Below are 18,032 nucleotides of genomic sequence, written 5' to 3'. Positions count from 1 at the left end.
ATCCTCTTAGGTACTAAGATCAACGGGGTGGGGGAGGCCTCTTGGTAGTGCCTCTGCCCTCAAACGCTCAGGGTGGTGGCAGTGGCAGACTGGGAGAGGGCCTTATCTGTGGCAGCCCCTAAGTTGTGGAAATCCCTTCTGACACCTACATTACACAGCTTTCAGCTAATACTGAAGATGCACTGGTTCACCCTGGCTTTTGACACTTGAGATTTATGATTTTAGGACCCACCTTATTTTTGTAATTTTAAGTTCTTCTAAACTTGAGGTTTTTTTAATATTGTGTTTTAAGATTGCTCAACTTTTACGGTGGGTGGCGTTGCAGACTGGCACCTGGGCACCTGTAGTGACCCAGCTTGGGGATGAGGGATTGATACCTCCTCCATGCCAACCCCGGCCGTGTCCCCCCTGCCCAGCCAATCTATGGGCTTCCCTTTTTCCCCATGGGCTTCCCTCTCTCGCCCCCTCTTGGTTTTTGCCTACCTTGTAGCAATCGTCACAACTTTGTAAGGTTAGGCATTGGGTAAGCCTTTGTATAAGGAAGGGGAGGTTGTAGCCTCTGCCTGCCCCTCCTTGATAAGGGTATCCTGTTAAAGGAATCCAAGGGTGCGGATTCTGTCTGAAGCCTGAGTGTTGGTTAGGGCCATACCACGACCCCAATGGGCACCCCTCAGTGTGCCCCTATTTGATGTAAGTCATAGGGCTCCCCCTTCTTGTGGTTTACCCTTAGTTTGACTCCCTGCAGATGGGTGCGAGTCAAGATATAGCCAAGTTTCATCCAAAGCCTAAGCCAAATCGCTCACTTCTTTAACCAATAAAGTTGTGGTCTGTTTTAGCCCATAACCCTAAATACTCATGTCGGTGTGTTTATTAATCAATGGGGAACTGCAGGGCACTGGGCCTTGGCACGCAATATTAATTTTGTGTCTTAATAGTTGTAACCCACCCTGGGACTTTAAGGTGAAGGGCAGGGAATAAACTGTAATAATAAAATAATAATAATAATAATAATAGTATACACTCCTGGGCAGAATGCTCCACTAGGTCCCAACCAACCACATATTATGAAGTTTCTGACTCAAGTCCCACTTTCCCTGGCAGTTCTTTCGAAATATCACGGGACTCTGTACACTGGCAAGTTCCACAGGGTAAAAAAGACTCCCTCTCTTCCGCTCCGGGATACGTGAAATGAATACCACCACAAAGCAATCTCACGCTTTCCTAAACCATACGTCTGTGCTCACCAGCGTGTGTTGATGAGGCTGCAGATCCAAACTGTTGTTTATAAATTGTTAATATTGTTTCCCTTTCTAATGGACTGGCTGGGAGCTCAGCCAAAGATTTAAAGCCAAAGGCTTTCGCAGAGAGAAAGAAAAGAAAAAAATCTTGGGGAAAAGAGAGAAAATGATCAATTTTTAAAGAAAGCTGTTAAAACACATGGGGAAAACAAAACAATATATATATATATATATATTGGCCACAGACTTAAAACAACAAATCCCGTGCACTGTTTTATACAGACTGCTCTTGAACAACAGGTCCCAGAGACTGAAGTGCATTGCTGTTCGGATGTGGATATAGACATCCATGAAAATGTATGTGGGTGTCACAAGCACCATGTAATGTAGAAGTCCTCTAGTTGTTTTAGACTACAACTCCCATCAGCCCTCTCCCAGCACAACATCTGGAGGGCTTCATGTTGAGGGAGGCTGATAGAGTGACAGGCCTGTCTTCCATGTATTTGTCTAAACCTTTTTTTTAAAAAAAAAAAAAAGATAATCAAAGCTGGTAGACATCACCCCACCTCGTGGAAGTGATTTCTGTAATATAATTGCATGTTTTGTCAGCCCTGAACCTACTTGCCAGTCCGTTTCATTGAGTAAGCCTGTGTTTACCTGGTGCTCCCATCCCAACCTTGGGAGGCTCAGCTGATGAATAGTCGCCTGCCTCTTACCTTCTGAAGGATGATGTGGGACATGGAAGCATTGGCGTGTACAATGATGGTGGCCGTCTTGTCGTCCCTGATCTCCTTTAGCAACGGTGTGGGGTCCCGGCTGTCATCCAGCATCCGGATCGAGAGAGTTTCCTTAGAGATCAGGAACTGGCGGAGCAGCTTCTCCAGGTTTAGAAGGCCTGCAGGTGAGAGAAATGGAAAAGACCATTTTCTACTGGGCCAAGTTTAAGGTGTTACCAATAATACATAAAGCCCTTAACATCTCGGGACCAGTTTACCTGCGAAATCACCTTTCCCTATATGCACCCACTTGATAGCTTTGATTTATGGAACTGGCACTGCTCCAAGTGGCACGTAACACTCATTCTGCTGTTATAAGAAACTGATATTTTTAGGGTGGCAACACCCAAACTTTGGAACTCCATGCCTATTGACATCAGTCTTGAACTTCCACTGCACTTTTTTTGGCGTCTGCTAAAAACATTTTTTGTTTTTAGACAAGCCTACCTAGACATGTAGAATGTTAAGCTGGTTTTTAGCAATGATCTTGATTATTTTTTGAATGCTTTAAATAGTTGTTCTTAACTGATAATTTTTCTGTTGCATTCTTTTTGTAAACTACTGGAAGGCTTTCTCCTTTTTATAATCAAATGGTATATACATTTAGTTGCATGAATAAATAAAATGTTCTAATCCTCTCCTGCCACCTTTCCAACTTCTAAAACCCCCTCATTTCCCTGCAAATGCTGAAGCATCACTGCACAACTTCATCTGGGCTCATCATTGTCTCACTTGCCATTCCTCCCCTGCCTGCAACCTTCCCATCTCTGAGACATCCTTCAATGTCTCAGATGTGCTTTGAAGGTGATCTGGAAACTACAACTAATCCAGAATGCAGCAGATAGACTGGTGACTGGGAGCGGCCGCCGAGACCACATAACACTGGTCTGGAAAGACATTGGCTCCCAGTATGTTTCTGAGCACAATTCAAAGTGTTGGTGCTGACCTTTAAAGCCTTAAATGGCCTCAGTCCAGTATACCTGAAGAAGCGTCTCCACCCCCATTGTTCTGCCCGGACACTGAGGTCCAGCGCCAAGGGCCTTCTGGCGGTTCCCTCACTGCGAGAAGTGAGATTACAGGGAACCAGGCAGAGGGCCTTCTTGGTAGTGGCACACGCCTTGTGGAACCTCCTCCTACCAGATGTCAAAGAGAACAACTACCAGACTTTTAGAAGACATCTGAAGGCAGCCCTGTTTAGGGAAGCTTTTAATGACTGATGTTTTAATGTATTTTTAATCTCCTGTTGGAAGCCGCCCAGAGCGGCTGGGGAAACCCAGCCAGATGGGCGGGGTATAAATATTATTATTATTATTATTATTATTATTATTATTATTATTATTATTATTTAGTCTCCAATTGGCATTCTCCCTTTACTTTCCTTGTTGCTTGCTTCTGAGTACTTTATGAGTGTATTTTGGGTTGTTTTTCAGGGGAAGTGCTGTGTCATGCCACTAGGTAGCCATTGTCTGGATAGCTCAGTTGGTTAGAACATGGTGCTGATAACGCCAAGGCTGCAAGTTCGATTCCCTGTGTGGGACAGCTGCCTATTCCTGCATTGCAGGGACTGGACTAGAGAAGGAGATTTCAGCAAATTTGGAAACCAACACTTTTCTTTGACTTTTCTGGAAGTTCTGTCAGCTTCTAGCATTTAGCAGCTAGGTTTTCTGTTCCAAAATTAATCCAGTTATGACAAATCATTTCATTTTTATAATGAATAGAGCATTTGACTGTTATAATGGTAGTCTGAGCCACCCGCCTGAACTGTACTACCACTGCTCTGCCTGTGTAATTTAAAGTACCTTGCTTGACAGAAATATAGTGTGTGTATGTGAGGGACTATTATCTACCTGTGTGAATTTGTGCAGTAAAATAAATACAATAAAACACACTGATTAAAGCAACATTTACGCCCCCAACACTCAAAATCCATGTAAAACTGTGTGTGCAGTCTTTACGTCCATAACAATCAAACACTGGCATCTATAATACTGTTCCCCTTGAATCGATTGCTTCTGAAAGCAATGTTTTTCGTTGATTAACTGCCTTGCTTTTAAATGATTAAAGTAACAATTGCAATAACTTGCTGCAGGTGACATTTTGAGGATATTTAATGAAGATAATAGTTACTCTCAAATGAATAACCCAGACAAACGAGCTCATGTTTGGACAATCTTCTTGCTGAACCTCCTCCTTCTTCCACCTCCCTCCTACTGTGGTACTTTTCACCAGGCAGAACCGGAATTAAAATCAGATGGAACCTGATTAAGAAATCCAGAATTTTATTCAGTAATAAATGGATTCATGATTCATGCTGTTAATCAATAGATGTAAAGCTTTCAGCCATGAAATAATGTCCTGGAGCTTTGGGAAGGACCTGCCTTCCCTCAGTTCCTCTGTAACAATAAAAATAACTGGCTCAATTTAATAAAATTTAAAGAGCACACCTGCATCAGCACAGCTGCACACCTTCATCTGCCCAGCTGCAACAAAACATGTCTCCCCTGTATCGGTCTCTACAACCACAGCAGGTGCTGTAACTCCAACAGTTTGACTTCACCTCTTCCACTATATCCTATTCAGATGGATGGATGCCAACCTCAAAGAACTAAATAGGTAAGTTGGCATAAAAAGGTGTTCAAGGTGTTCTGAAAGTTAGTCCTGAGGCTAACCTCTGCTAGAAGGATGTTCCATAGCATGGGACCAGTGACACTCATTGCCCGACTTCTAGTTTGAAGCCAGTGGAGCTTCTGAAACATGGGGGACAACTAGTGCTCCTCTGGATGACTGTGGATGTTTACAAGTGATAATATTGATGGCCCAGGTCATCTCTCCATTCCAAGGAGCAGGGTCAGCCCACTCATGAGGCAAGGTGAAATGATCCACAGGGGCAGCAGATTCCAATGCAGATCTCTATCCCCGCCTGTTCCTGATGTAGATCTTCACTCACTCCTTCTTCCCTGGCAGGGAAGGAGGCACCATTTTGTGGCTCATCTCAGGTGCCAAAGTGTCTTGGCCAGAGCCTTGGCACGAACACCAGCTTATCTGTGCATTAAACCCCCAGAGACATCGGGGGGGGGGGAGTCTGTATACATAGGTCTCAAAGAGTATCAAACATGCATCCTTCACCTCTGCAGAAGTCCAAGAAAGCATGTGCCGTATTTTCCTGTGTATAACATGACCTCATGTATAAGACGGCCCCTATTTTTGGGAGCCCTCAACAGTTGTTGAGCTTCTTTTGTAATTCGCTGAGCTGTTGAGCAGCTTTTGACAATCCCCCGCTCTGGCTGACAGAACTGGTGCCGTAATACACTGCATACTGGCACTCGTCAAGTACCGTATTTTTTGCTCTATAAGACTCACTTTCCCCCTCCTTAAAAGTAAGGGGAAATGTGTGTGCGTCTTATGGAGCGAATGCAGGCTGTACAGCTATCCCAGAAGCCAGAACAGCAAGAGGGATTGCTGCTTTCACTGCGCAGGAGTCCCTCTTGTTGTTCTGGCTTCTGAGATTCAGAATATTTTTTTCCTTGTTTTCCTCCTCCCAAAACTAGGTGCGTCTTGTGGTCTGGTGCGTCTTATAGAGCGAAAAATATGGTACTCTTCCTAAGCTGCGAAGAGCGGGTAAGCAGCCTCCTCTCCGACATTTCACTGCTACCTCCGCAGCACCTACTCTCGCTTACTTAGCATATTAACCTGTGTATAAGACAACCCTCAATATATCAGGGGGAAAAAGGCCAGCATCCTGCTATCTCAGTGGCCACCCAGATGCCTGTGGGAAACCCAAGCTCAAGAGCTCTCTTCACTCCTGTGGCTTCCCACAACTGGTCTTCAGAAGCATTGCTGCCTCTGACTATGGAGGAAAAGCATAGCTACATTAATGTAAAGCGCTGGCTATAAAAAGCTTGAGGACCGGTAAAATTTGCGGTAAATCTATGCTTCTGTTGTAAACCACAGTGGTACCTCGGAAGTCGAATGGAATCCATTCCAGAAGTCTGATCGACTTCCAAAATGTTAGGAAACCAAGGTGCAGCTTCTGATTGGCTGAAGGAAGCTCCTATCTTCCTAGCTAACATCATCATCCCTAGCTAATAGGACCAGCGGTCAGGGGTGATGGGAGCTGTAGTACCAGAACATCTGGAGGGCTGAGTTTACCTATGCCTGCATGAAAGCAATGAGGAAGCACTACCAGGCGGAAGGTTTTTCCTTCTTCCTTGGGCTACCTATTTGCCTATGCAAATCCCTTCACATTGCCTCTGCCCTCTTTTCTTCTTTTCACCCTTTACTGAGATAGGAATTCATTTGAAGATTAATCCTACAGCAATAGCGAAGGAGCAGAATTTCTTTTACTAAAGGTGGGATTTAGTACCATGCAGGAGGCCTCCTTGTCACTTAGGCATCACTTAAGCTGTCAAAACAGTGCTTATCCCTGTTTCACAATTGTGTAGGTTTAAAGCCACCCACGGCTCACATTTCTCCCCTCTGGCCTTTGCCGGGAAATGATGTTTATTTTAGGGAGGAATCATGCAACCAGTAATCTTTTGTGATTCCTTCCGCTAGAGACATTAAGTATTTGAAGCATTTTACTAACTTGAGCTAAGTGCATGTGTGCACACACACACAAGCTCTAAATGACTCCTTTTTGCTCCTATTAAAAAAGCACCTCTTGATTTTTTAAAAAAGAAAACATGACTTCCATTGTAAACAGAATGAAATTTACATTCACAAGCAATTGAGGAGTCTTTCTTCTCCATTCTGAAAGGGAGGGAAGTTGATGTTAAAGCTCATTCCCTACATTCTTTTGGCTATATATATATATATATAGAGAGAGAGAGAGAGAGAGAGAGAGAGAGAGAGTGTTTTCCAAGAGATGAGCTTGCTAGATCAATGTAAGCCTTTTTGCAAGTCAGCAGGTGAACAGCTCTTTTGCATTAGTGTGTTTAGATAGTAGTGATCTAAGCAGTAAGAAGGAGACCACACAAAACCTTGGATCCATATGTTTAACGATCAATTCTACATTTGAATTTCTGATTCTAGGGTCTTATTAGAATTCTGCCAACAGCCAATAAAAGCATGTTTCATTGAAAAACTTTGCTAAACCTGAACTGCTAGATACTTTAACCATGGATCTCAGAGAATTCCAATGGAAAAGGAACTTGCTGGTGTTTGTCTATTCATCTCCTGCCCAGAATGGAAATCAATCCAGAAAATGGAATTGGTATTTGCTATTGTGTTCAGTCCACAAATAATGCATAATGGTACGCAGTTGTTGGCATCTGTCTGTCTCAGGAGACCATGGGGGAGTGTGCCTTTGCAGGTGAAGTCCAACCATTGCAGAATTACAGAGACATGATGACATCACAGATCCTTTATATACAAAACCAAGGACAGCTGCCTCAGCCGCTAAGATTCAATAACTGTGTGAGCAAATGAGGTCAGCATAACATTGAACTGTTATTTTATAGCCACGCTCATATAGAGTAGGAATAAAATGTGTGTATGTGTATGTGTGTGTCTGTCTGTCTCTGTGTGTGCATGCAGGGGCACAACTAATCAAGAGAGGAGCAATGAAAGCTCAACATAAATTGCAGTTCCATTCAGCCATTGAATTAGGCAGGCAGTGTTTTCCAACCATTCTCATAAATGCAGGGCTGTAAAATTAAGGAGCAGGATCTAATTTTATTGGAGGGGAATTGAAATTAGACATAAAACTAGAAAACACCAGAGGGAACCGCTGCCTCTTAGGAGGTGAGACCTCCCACCTGCCCCAATAAACATAAATCTTTGCCTCTTTCTCCATTTATTTTACTGTCTTGACCAGCAGAATATGGCCTGGCCTGGTAGCTGCTAATTGCTGTGGGTCAGGGGCTAACTTCCAGGGATCTGCCAGCGGAAGGGTAAGGGGGCAAAGCCAAAGAATAGGGGCTGGAGGAAGCATGCTCCAGGATCTGAAGCCTGGGAAGGATCAGGATACTTGCAAGGAGATCTAGAAGGGGAGGGGGCTGCACCAGGCAGCTGCCTTGTGGGAAATGAAGTGTTAAGCCCTGGATGACTGAAGCACATGCCATTCCTGCCCTTTCACTAAGGACTATACAAACACCATGTGCCTCATCCCAAGTGCTTTTTATTTCATAACTAAGGTCCCTGGCGCCTAACTCACTGCATCACCAGAGCTGCCACTAGGCCAAGGGAGAGTGCTTGACCTGATGTCTCCTGTACTGTAGCTCCATCCAGGTGATGACCAAGAAAGGTACTGTGACTCATCAGCACAGCCAATCGAAGCTTCTTCTTCTTTGGTGATCACTTGTAGCCAAGAAATATTGTCTTCCATAAACACGGTTTTAAAATTGAGTCCGTAAGTGGCTGTGGAGGCCAATTCTGGATTCACACGTCTTTCCACAGTGGGGACATAGTTTCCGGGTGGGAGTTGATCATGGTGAGGGTTTGCCACACATGCCTTCCTCTTAGCATGTTTCTCTCTTTCGTCCTGAGTTTGAGCGTCTTCAGAACCCATGACACCTTTGGTAAAGGCTGTTCTCCAATTGGAGTGCTTGCAGGCCAGTGTTTCCCAGTTGTCAGTGTTCATACTACATTTTTAAAAAAGATTTGCCATGAGAGAGTCTTTGACCACCAGCATTTTGTTGACCACCAGCATTACACTTTCCATTTTTAAGTTCAGAGTAGAGTAGTTGCTTTGGAAGACGATAATCAAGCATCCATACAACATGACTAGTCCAAGCAGCAGAGGTGTGGTTGGTGATATATAACTATGACTCCAGGCTTTGTTCCTTAGTTTGATCTGCCAGTGGAATCATACTTCTTGGAGAGCTGCTGAACAGATTCTCCTCTCCTCTTCCCTTCCCTTCTCCCTCTCTCCTTCCTCATTTGCCTGCTCTGACCGCCAGCCTTTCTTGGACCACATTCATCTGGCTCTGTCCCTTTGAATCCTTGCCTTTCTGCTGCAGGACCTGCCCACTTGCGCTTCCTTGCTTCCTTCTGATCACACCTGGGTGAAATAGCTAGAGCAGAGCTTTCCAAACGTTTCATGTTGGCAACACATTTTTTAGACATGCATCATTTTGCGACATGGTGGGTTAAACTACAGAGCCTAGGGCTTGCCAATCAGAAGGTCACCAGTTTGAATCCCCACGACGGGGTGAGCTCCTGTTGCTCGGTCCCAGCTCCTGCCAACCTAGCAGTTCGAAAGCACCTCAAAGTGCAAATAGATGAATAGGTACCGCTTCGGCGGGAAGGTAAACGGCGTTTCCATGCACTGCTCTGGTTTGCCAGAAGCAGCTTAGTCATGCTGGCCACATGACCCGGAAGCTATATGCCGACTCCCTCAGCCAATAAAGCGAGATGAGCCCCGCAACCCGAGTCGGTCACAACCGACTAATGGTCAGGGGTCCCCTTTACCCTTTAATTCAGTTTTACTAGCAAACTGGAGGTTAAACTAATCCACACCTCCTCTCCACCCAGCAATAATCCTGGGAACTGTAGTTTATCCCTCACAGGGCCCTTTAAAAACTACAGTTCCCAGGTTTATCTTTTTCTTGGGGGAGAATTCTGCTTTCAATGTGTATGGTGTATGTGCAGCCTCATATTTTAAACCACAGCCAGCTGTGTAACTTGCTGGGTGACCTTGGACAGTCACTATAGCTCAGTTGGTTAGAGCGTGGTGCTGGTAACAGCAAGGTTGCAGGTTCGATCCCCGTATGGGACAGCTGCATATTCCTGCATTGCAGGAGCTAGGACTAGATGATCCTAATGGTTCCACCCAACTCTACAATTCTATGACTCTTCTACTTCAGCCCAACCTACCTCACAATGCTGTTGTGTGAATAAAATGGAGTGTGGGGGAAAAGCCATGTATACCGACTTAAAAGCTCCTAGGACGAAAGGTGGGTTACAAATACAAGAAAATGAAATGCAAGAAATAAGGACAGAGCATGCTTAGTTAGAGTGGTATCTAGTTCCTAAATCTCTTTATGTTGGGGTGCATTCAGAGAACCCCAGATTATTATTATTTATATGCCGCCCTTCTGACTGGGTAAAACAGCAAACATTAAAAACCTCCCTATACAGGGCTGTCTTCAGATGTCTTCTAAAAGCCAGATAGTGGCCCCGATCTGGTGGAACGCTCTGTCACAAGAGACTAGGGCCCTGCAGGACTTGACATCTTTCTGCAGGGCCTGCAAGACAGAGCTCTTCCACCAGGCCTTTGGCCAAGGCACAGTCTGACCCCCTTCTTCAGTAATCCTCACAGAACTCTAGCCCAATGGTTGCCATTAATTTGATTTTGAATTGATTTTAGAATGCATTTCAATTAATTGATTTTATGTAAACTGTGTTACTTTTATTGTTGTTCTGAGCCGAGATTCGGCTGGGGAGGGTGGAATATAAATAAAAAATGTATTATTATTATTATTATTATTATTATTATTATTATTATTTCCTTGACATCTAATGGGAGGGTGTTCCACAGGACAGGTGTGATGATGGAGAAGGCCCTCTGCCTGGTTCCCTGTAACCTCACTTCTCGCAATGAGGGAACCACCAAATCATGCATGATTTTATAATATTATATTCTGAGCCCTCCTCTCCTAACTCCAGCTCCTTCACCCCAGACTACTGTCTTCTCTGACAGCTGTATCCTTCAGGGCTCCTAGTCTGTACAAGGAAAGAGAGGGGCCTGTTGCTATCCAAAGAGATTTCCTTCTGTTCCGCTAACACGAGGCTCTGAAGCACTTGTCGCCAACAGAAGGATGCTCTTTCAAGGGCCTGTTTTACAGGCTGAACATGAGCCAGGTCTTGTAGGAACCTCCCTGAAACTTTGAAGTACATAAACGAGGACCACCAAGGAAGGGAGAGGCAGAATCAGACGTGGGCTGCATTAGAGTCATTCCTCTGCTGCGAGCGGCAGTCTGTTTAGTTATCTGATGGGAAAGAAGGCCTCTTGGGCAAAGAACTGGGCTAGGTCACTGTCAGGTATACCCTCTGCTTCCACTCAAACCCCCAAATTACACACTCAGAAAAAGCTAAATTCTACAACCAGTATACATTATGCAGATTTTCTCACGGGGAAGTGTTATGTAGGGCACTCAAGCTCAGGCCCCAGCCGCTGGTAAATTTATTCATTCATCCCTCTGGTTTCTGAGATTTGAACAGATGCATGGCCCACTTGTTTGTAAGCCTACCTTCACAATCAATATGGGGCAGTGACTTGATGTTTTTTTAAAATGCAAATCAAAGCTTGGATGCTCAGGCAAAATTATCTGTGCTCCCACAACACAGAGGCAGACCTGGGCATAAGGCTTGGAGCAGGGGTGCTAACTTGAATATTGGTGGGGGGCAGGTAAGCCCCACCCCACATAATCAGTCACAAAATGTGGCACTTGAATGGCAATGCAAATTAACTTTTTGGGGGGCAACCCCTTCAAATTTTTATTGGGGGCGGCTGAAGGGACATCAGCCCCTAGGACAGGGGTCAGCAACCCGCGGCTCCGGAGCCGCATGTGGCTCTTTTACACCTTTGCCGCGGCTCCGGGGCGGATACTAGCAAGGGGAGGAGGTGCATTGTGTGCCCCGACACTCCCCACTGTTTTGAATGTCGCAATGGTTTTGCGGCTCCCAGTTTTTTCTTCTTCGGTCCAAGTGGCTCTTTTTGTCTTAAAGGTTGCAGACCCCTGCCCTAGGAGTTGGCTCCTATGGCTCGGAGAATGAAGAGTGGTAAGACTTTTGGCTATCCCATGAAGCTACAATTGCACAGTGCTGACTTGGAAACTGGCATCCCGAGATTCTTGACTTTCTTTAACAAACCAAGTCATGTTCCTAGCCCATAGGGTTTCCAGAAATGTGCTGGGGGGAAAGGAGGCATCATCTGAATGTCTGAAGCTGCATTGTATTGCATCAGACCATTCTCCCATCAAGACCAGCATGATCTACTCTGACTGGCAGTAGCTCTCCTTAATCTCCCACCCAGCCCTGCTGGAGATTGAACCTGGGCCTGTCTTGTGTGCACAGCAAATTTTATGTCGTTGAGCATATCTTCTGTCAGTTGACTCCTGGGATTCTCATTGGTCTCCCGAGAGATCGCAAAGAAGTTTTAGGACTCTGCACTCCCCTGCACCACCATGGGAAAAAGCGAAGACGGCAGGCTTTATATCCCCTAGGATCAGCGAGAAACCATTTTTAAACAGATGTGGGAAATCACGGCTCATTTCTCCCTTTGAGGAGGGAAACAGTGGAGGCAACATCTGAGTTGGAGGCCTGCTCATGACCCTTCCCTGCCCCATCTCCTGCTGGAATCCCACAGAATCTCAGCCTTGAAGGACTGCCCTTGTTTCCCTGGCTTCAGAGCTAGCGCAACACAGCTTAATTTTGCCACTCTGTCATTAACCCACAAAACTGCCTCCTATTTTTTCCCCTTAAGGTTGACAAGCAGCCATAAATCATCAACTCCATCTTGCCCACATTAGAGAAGGGGGGGTGGGAATGGAGTCCGTCCCTGTCTCAACTGAGTTCTCATTGCATACAGAGGTGTCTTCATTCAGTGCTGAATTTCCACTCCTCCTTCAGGGAAAGAAAAAAAGGAAGCTGATCTGCAGCTCTTTCTCCCTTGTGCCTTAGAAGATGGGGCACCCCCAAGGCTGCCCATGATCAAGGCTTGCAGGGCAGCACCACAGTTTTATCCGTGAAGGGTCATTTCCCTCTTCCACACCACTGCACCCCAGTCAGCAACCGGTTCATCCAATCGCACCTGATTAAAGCAATCGAACCTGACTCAATGGACGGCTGGGTGCCGTGCTATTGTAAAAGTGATTTGGTTCCTGAGCTTTTTTGATCCTGTTAAATGAAGGATCAAATTAACCAGGGACAGAACAATGCCAGGCATCTGTGTACACCGCTTGCATTCTACACCCTTCCAGTGTGCAGCACCTGTGGGTTAGCACATAAGTGCATATACGCAGAGAATAAATTTATTCACACAGCGATCAACCTGCAGAGTGCGCATAAATTCATTCCATTTTCAATGCCATCTGTGCCTGCAAAAGTTTTGGGGCAATGGCACTACTTCATCTCCTCTCAGTGAATATCCTGCAGCTTCCTGCTGAAATCCTGTATTTTTTTATATACCACACATGTTGTGGTTTATTTTGTCGCACCGTAGCCCCTCTAGACAGCAATAGTGTGGTAGCATTGGGGAAGAATGCCAGAAGCAACTGAAGAAGAATAAATTTGCCAGTAATGCACTATCGTTGGGTCAAGAATATGGCCACATTCATACCATACATTTAAAGTTCTATAAGCAGACATGACTTCCCCCTCAAGAAGTGGGAAGTGTAGTTTGTTAAGGCTGCTGAGAATTGTTAGGGCACCCCTATTTCTCTCCCAGAGCTACAATTCCCAGAGCAGTTTAACAAGCAATCCCTCTCTACAGGGAACTATGGGAATTGTAGCCCTGGGAGGAGTATGAGGGAGGCTGCTAACAACCTGTAGCCCCCTAAACAAACTACAGGTCCTGTGATGATTTGGGAGAAGTCATGACTGTTTAAAGTGGTATCACAGGGCTTTAGATATAGTGTGTGAATTTGGCCATATTTTCAGAATGCACTCACAATAACACACTAGTCTAGAGGGGCCCTGAATGTATCAGGCAAACACATGGAGGAAGACATGCACGTACACTATTATTCATTTTCAGAAGGTTGCAGACATTGGGTGGTAAGTGGAAGGGAGCGGGCAAGTGAAGCTCTGTTGTTTCACATTTGTTATGGCGTGAAGAGCCCTATATACTTTGCGCAAGAGACAAAATGAAAGGCAACGAAATCTGAATTCTGCATCAAAATGTATGTGCTCTGAAATTACGAGAATCAATTCAGTGCTTGTTCACAATAAGAATTCCCTTGACTGCAAGCCAGCTTCCATGATATGTAACCTAACAAACCCCTGTGTTGCAAAGAGAACATCAGCAATATCTAGGAAACACGATGACCATGTACATACGCAATAGACAATCTTTCATAGAATTCCTTCAAACCATAACAAGTACTATATGAAATCTTTAGTCTTAAAGTCTCTGAAAATCTTTAAATGAAGCAAGGTACCAGACTTTGCACAATGAAAGACAAGCTGTGAAGCTTTGTGTATTCTGCAAATATGATGTCCAACACTGAACCGTGATTCCAGATATTGACTACTGTTTCATAGAATTCTTCATCAGCGTGGTGGGAAGATATAGAATTGCTTCATAAACTGAAAATAAAATTTTTAGACGATGACCTGCATTTTCAGTTTATGAAGCAATTCTATATCTTCCCACTACGCTGACGAAGATTTCTACAAAACAGTAGTCAATATCCGGAATCATTGTTCAGTGTTGGACATCATATTTGCTGAATACACAAAGCTTCACAGCTTGTCTTTCATCATACAAAGTCTGGTACTTTGCTTCATTTAAAGATTTTCAGAGACTTTAAGAGGAAAGATTTTATTTAGCTTCCATGATAAGGCTTTGCTTCCCTTTTCTCCCACCACCTGCCCTTGCCACAAAGGTGTGTGCCGGCCCTATCTTTAGGTAGAGTGAAGCAGCTTCCTCAGGTCACTGATTCTGGGAGTTACAAAAGAAGAGCAAATGATTAGTTGTTTAATCAATTGTGTTTTTTGCTGCCAGGAATGGGATGAGGGGTTGGTGGGATTTTCTGTCTCCGGTCTCAACCATCGCTGTCTTGACGATTTCTACAAATTGGAATGCCACAGGGTGGACGCTTGGCTCCGTGGGCAGCCTTCCAAAGCAACTTACATTCAGCTTTGGCACAGATGAGGCAGGCAGTGGTGCAGTTAAAGAAATTCAGGATCCCAGCAACAGCCACGCTGATGTCAGTGTTGCTGGGATGGAGGTTCAAAGTCGTGAATCTCTGGAACTGGAGCTTGAGGAATTCTTCGGGGGCAACCTTGAAATGGGGAACCTGAAAGGAGGAGAGAAAGGAAAATGTATATATAAATCATCCAGGGAATGCACACAATGGTGGAGGCTTGACAAGGCATAATATGTTGGAGTGGTTGATCCAAAAATTGCAGGACATCCTCATTGCAGGATTTTCTGTGATTGTTTGCAAAACTTTCAGAACTGCACCCCCATTATTAGTCTCTAAGAAGGATGAAAGGCAATGCAGCCAGTCATTTGAGTCTGCACTCCCGTTGCATTTGCAGAAACAAATCTGCTACCACGAGACTCGTTCTCCAGAGGGACCAGAGCCATGAGTCCTAATAATAGCTCATTTGCCATTAATAAATCAAAGGAGAGAAAGGGGAGTTTGGCAGCCTCCCAGGGAACCTCACTGACACCAGGCTCTGAGCAAGGGGAACTGAGTGGTTTCTTCAAAGCATTATTTCCTATACTCATCTTGGGGACCTGGTGTCAGGGGACCACCTCAGGTACGGAAGATCCAAGAGGATGATATGGTTCAGAGCGCTTGTGAGATGCAAGGGGAAAACAGAGAAATGTGCTTTTTTTTTTTTTTTTGCAAAGCAAATGATTTGGAAGAAGCATAAAACGAGGCAAAGGGAAACATCTGGTTATGCCACATTAGGGGAAATGTCAAGTCCTCTTTGCTTCCATTACCAGGGCTTCCGGAAGCTATTGCCCTGTGCCTGCAATCACACACCTCTTGGGGGAAGGCTGTTAACCAGCTGCGGTGGCTGTTTTATTGGAGGCATAAGCAGTTTGGTTGGTAATAGAAAAGTTAAAGAGCAATAAGCTGCTATCCGCCTTGATTTCACTCCACAGCCCTCAGCCCGGGGTTGATTAAGAGGGAGAAAGGCAGGCTGTGTGCCTCCAGGCAGCTTCTCTTAACTAAAGCAGACGGGGGGCGCCCACAGGATGAGGATGGGCTTGTTGATCATTCAGCAGTGCCAGATGGAATCCGAGCCTCGCAGCCAAACACCGTCAACTGGATGAAGGGATCGGTATGGAGGGAAAGACTCGGGATGGGATCAAACTCTTGGCTCAGCTGGGAACCTTGGATGACCCTGGGCTGTTTTTTCTGCACATCTCTGCTTCAGCTTTGAACCTGTACAGCAACTCTCCTCTCTTCTGCTTTGTTGATATATGAGTGTAGGATATTGCTTTACACTTGGGCCACATGTTCATCTGGTTCAGTATTGTCTACACAGACTATCAGCAGCTCTCCAGGGTTTCTGGCAGTACCCAGAAATGCCAAAGATTAAACCTGGAGTCTTCTGCATGCAGAACAGGTGCTCTGTGGCCGAGCTATAGCCCTTACCCTATGGATACGGAACATTTATTAGGTACCGCTCTAGCTCCAGAAATATTTTTGCAAGGTGTGCAGTCCAGGATATGTGTGCGTTACACAGGCACAGAAAGGGAAAAGAAATTGTAAACAGTGAGGTCAACTGGTCATCAAATGTAAAATGTACAGTCTGCAAAAATTCTGCTGAAGCTTGGGTATAAAAAAACCAAGCAGAGTGGTCATTCATAACAGCAGTTTGGGGTGAAATCCACACTCAACCTAGATTTGCTCTGCTATTTAACACTTATACTTGGATGGGGAAACCTTGCGGCTATTCAACCGAAACAGGTGCAACCCATCTTCTCGACAGGAAGTTTGTTTTTGTATTTTTAAGTGGGATGAAGCCCTGCATCCCCTCTCCATGTGCAAATATGCCGATTTCTTGAGATTTTTTTCCTCCCCAGAATGTGCAGCAGAAAAAATGCAGGGCCACAATGTTATTGGGTAGCAGTCAAACCAATAATTTTCAGCTGTGTGCCGGACAGGTTTCCTGCCTTCCCACCCCAACTCTCTTCCATTCCTGACTCCTTGAGGCCATTCTGTCTCCATCTCAGGTAGGGGCCTTTCCCAGCTTCAGCACATTGTGACACACTGTCTCCTGCCAGGCATCTCTGGGTCCTAGAACCTGAATCATTCTGCTCATTCCTCTTTGATGCATCCCTGCCCTCTGTCCCGCACTGGGAGAGATTTCTCTGGCACTAGAAGCAGGGATCTTTCCCTGTGAAATACTGCCCTCCACTCATGGAAGAAAGTCTCCAGCTATGCAACCTTGCAGCCGGCACAGGTCAGTAGGGCACCACCCCAGGGATGAATAATTTTGTGTGTCCGGAGTGTGTGGGATCAGCAGCACAGAAACATGGCGCCCAAACTCCCCAATCTGAGCTGCACCTGGATATACCCACTTTACTATAACAGAAATAGTGTGGGCGTGTCCACACTTTTGCTTCACCCACATTTTGATTGTATTGTGTATTAATTAATTCCCACAGGCGGGTCAAAGAGCTTTTATTGTTGCTCCGCAGTTGCGCCTTGCAATACTCCAATCTTACCCACTGAATTGGATCTTACAAGAGGTGCAGAAATTCCGAGGAGAGATTTTGCTTCAAGTCAGGGTGTAAGATCAGATTTTTGCAAGGCATGACTGTGGAAGAAGGAGAAAAGCTCTCGGAGCTAGGGGAATTAATTGGTACACAATGCAATCAAAATATGTGGCAAGGGAAAGTGTGGATGAGCCCTGAGAATGCTTGAAGAAATGAAAAATGGCCAAGATCAATGGACTGAGATGAAGTAAATGAGGATGAATATAAAGAGGAGTTCCTAATGGCAGCACTTTGACACTGAAGAATGCTCTCAATCTGAACTGGGGCAAGCCAGCAAACACACAGTGTGCAACCGAAATAGATACAGGCAGAGAAAGAAGAGAGAAAGCAGTGGTGAGTGAGCAGCAGGGATGACCCTTTCTAGCATTTTGGCAACAACAGGTGGGAGGGCAGCCAAGTGACAATGGGGAATGCAGGTTGTCTGGGCTGAACAGGCTGCCCACAGTGGGTGTTCAGAGCAGCAGAATCATCACACAGGCCTTTGAATGAGAAGCATCTCCATAATTTATCTAATGGCACCTGCAGAGGATTATTTGAGCTATTTTGCTATATGGTACTGCAGAAGTTCTACGTGGAAAGGGGATGGCTTTGTTCTCAGCGAGCCCGATCAAG

The 18,032-nt window shown here is 45.2% G+C and overlaps 1 protein-coding gene across 4 annotated transcripts in view; it reads right to left on the bottom strand.

The window, feature by feature from the left end:
- GRIK4 (glutamate ionotropic receptor kainate type subunit 4) overlaps nucleotides 1-18,032 on the bottom strand; it is a 462,633-nt gene that overhangs the window by 131,860 nt on the left and 312,741 nt on the right. For all 4 annotated transcript variants that reach the window (XM_083480954.1, XM_083480952.1, XM_083480955.1 and 1 more), the window contains exons 5-6: nucleotides 14,811-14,976; nucleotides 1,955-2,133 (exon numbers count right to left, since the gene is read on the bottom strand). In XM_083480954.1, the coding sequence (XP_083337080.1) occupies nucleotides 1,955-2,133; nucleotides 14,811-14,976 (345 nt within the window). The remainder of the gene's footprint in view (nucleotides 1-1,954; nucleotides 2,134-14,810; nucleotides 14,977-18,032) is intronic.

Source organism: Podarcis liolepis (assembly GCF_965112155.1).
Source record: "Podarcis liolepis genome assembly, chromosome: 16".
Lineage (NCBI taxonomy): Eukaryota > Metazoa > Chordata > Lepidosauria > Squamata > Lacertidae > Podarcis > Podarcis liolepis.
This window is presented reverse-complemented; position numbering and strand designations above follow the sequence as displayed.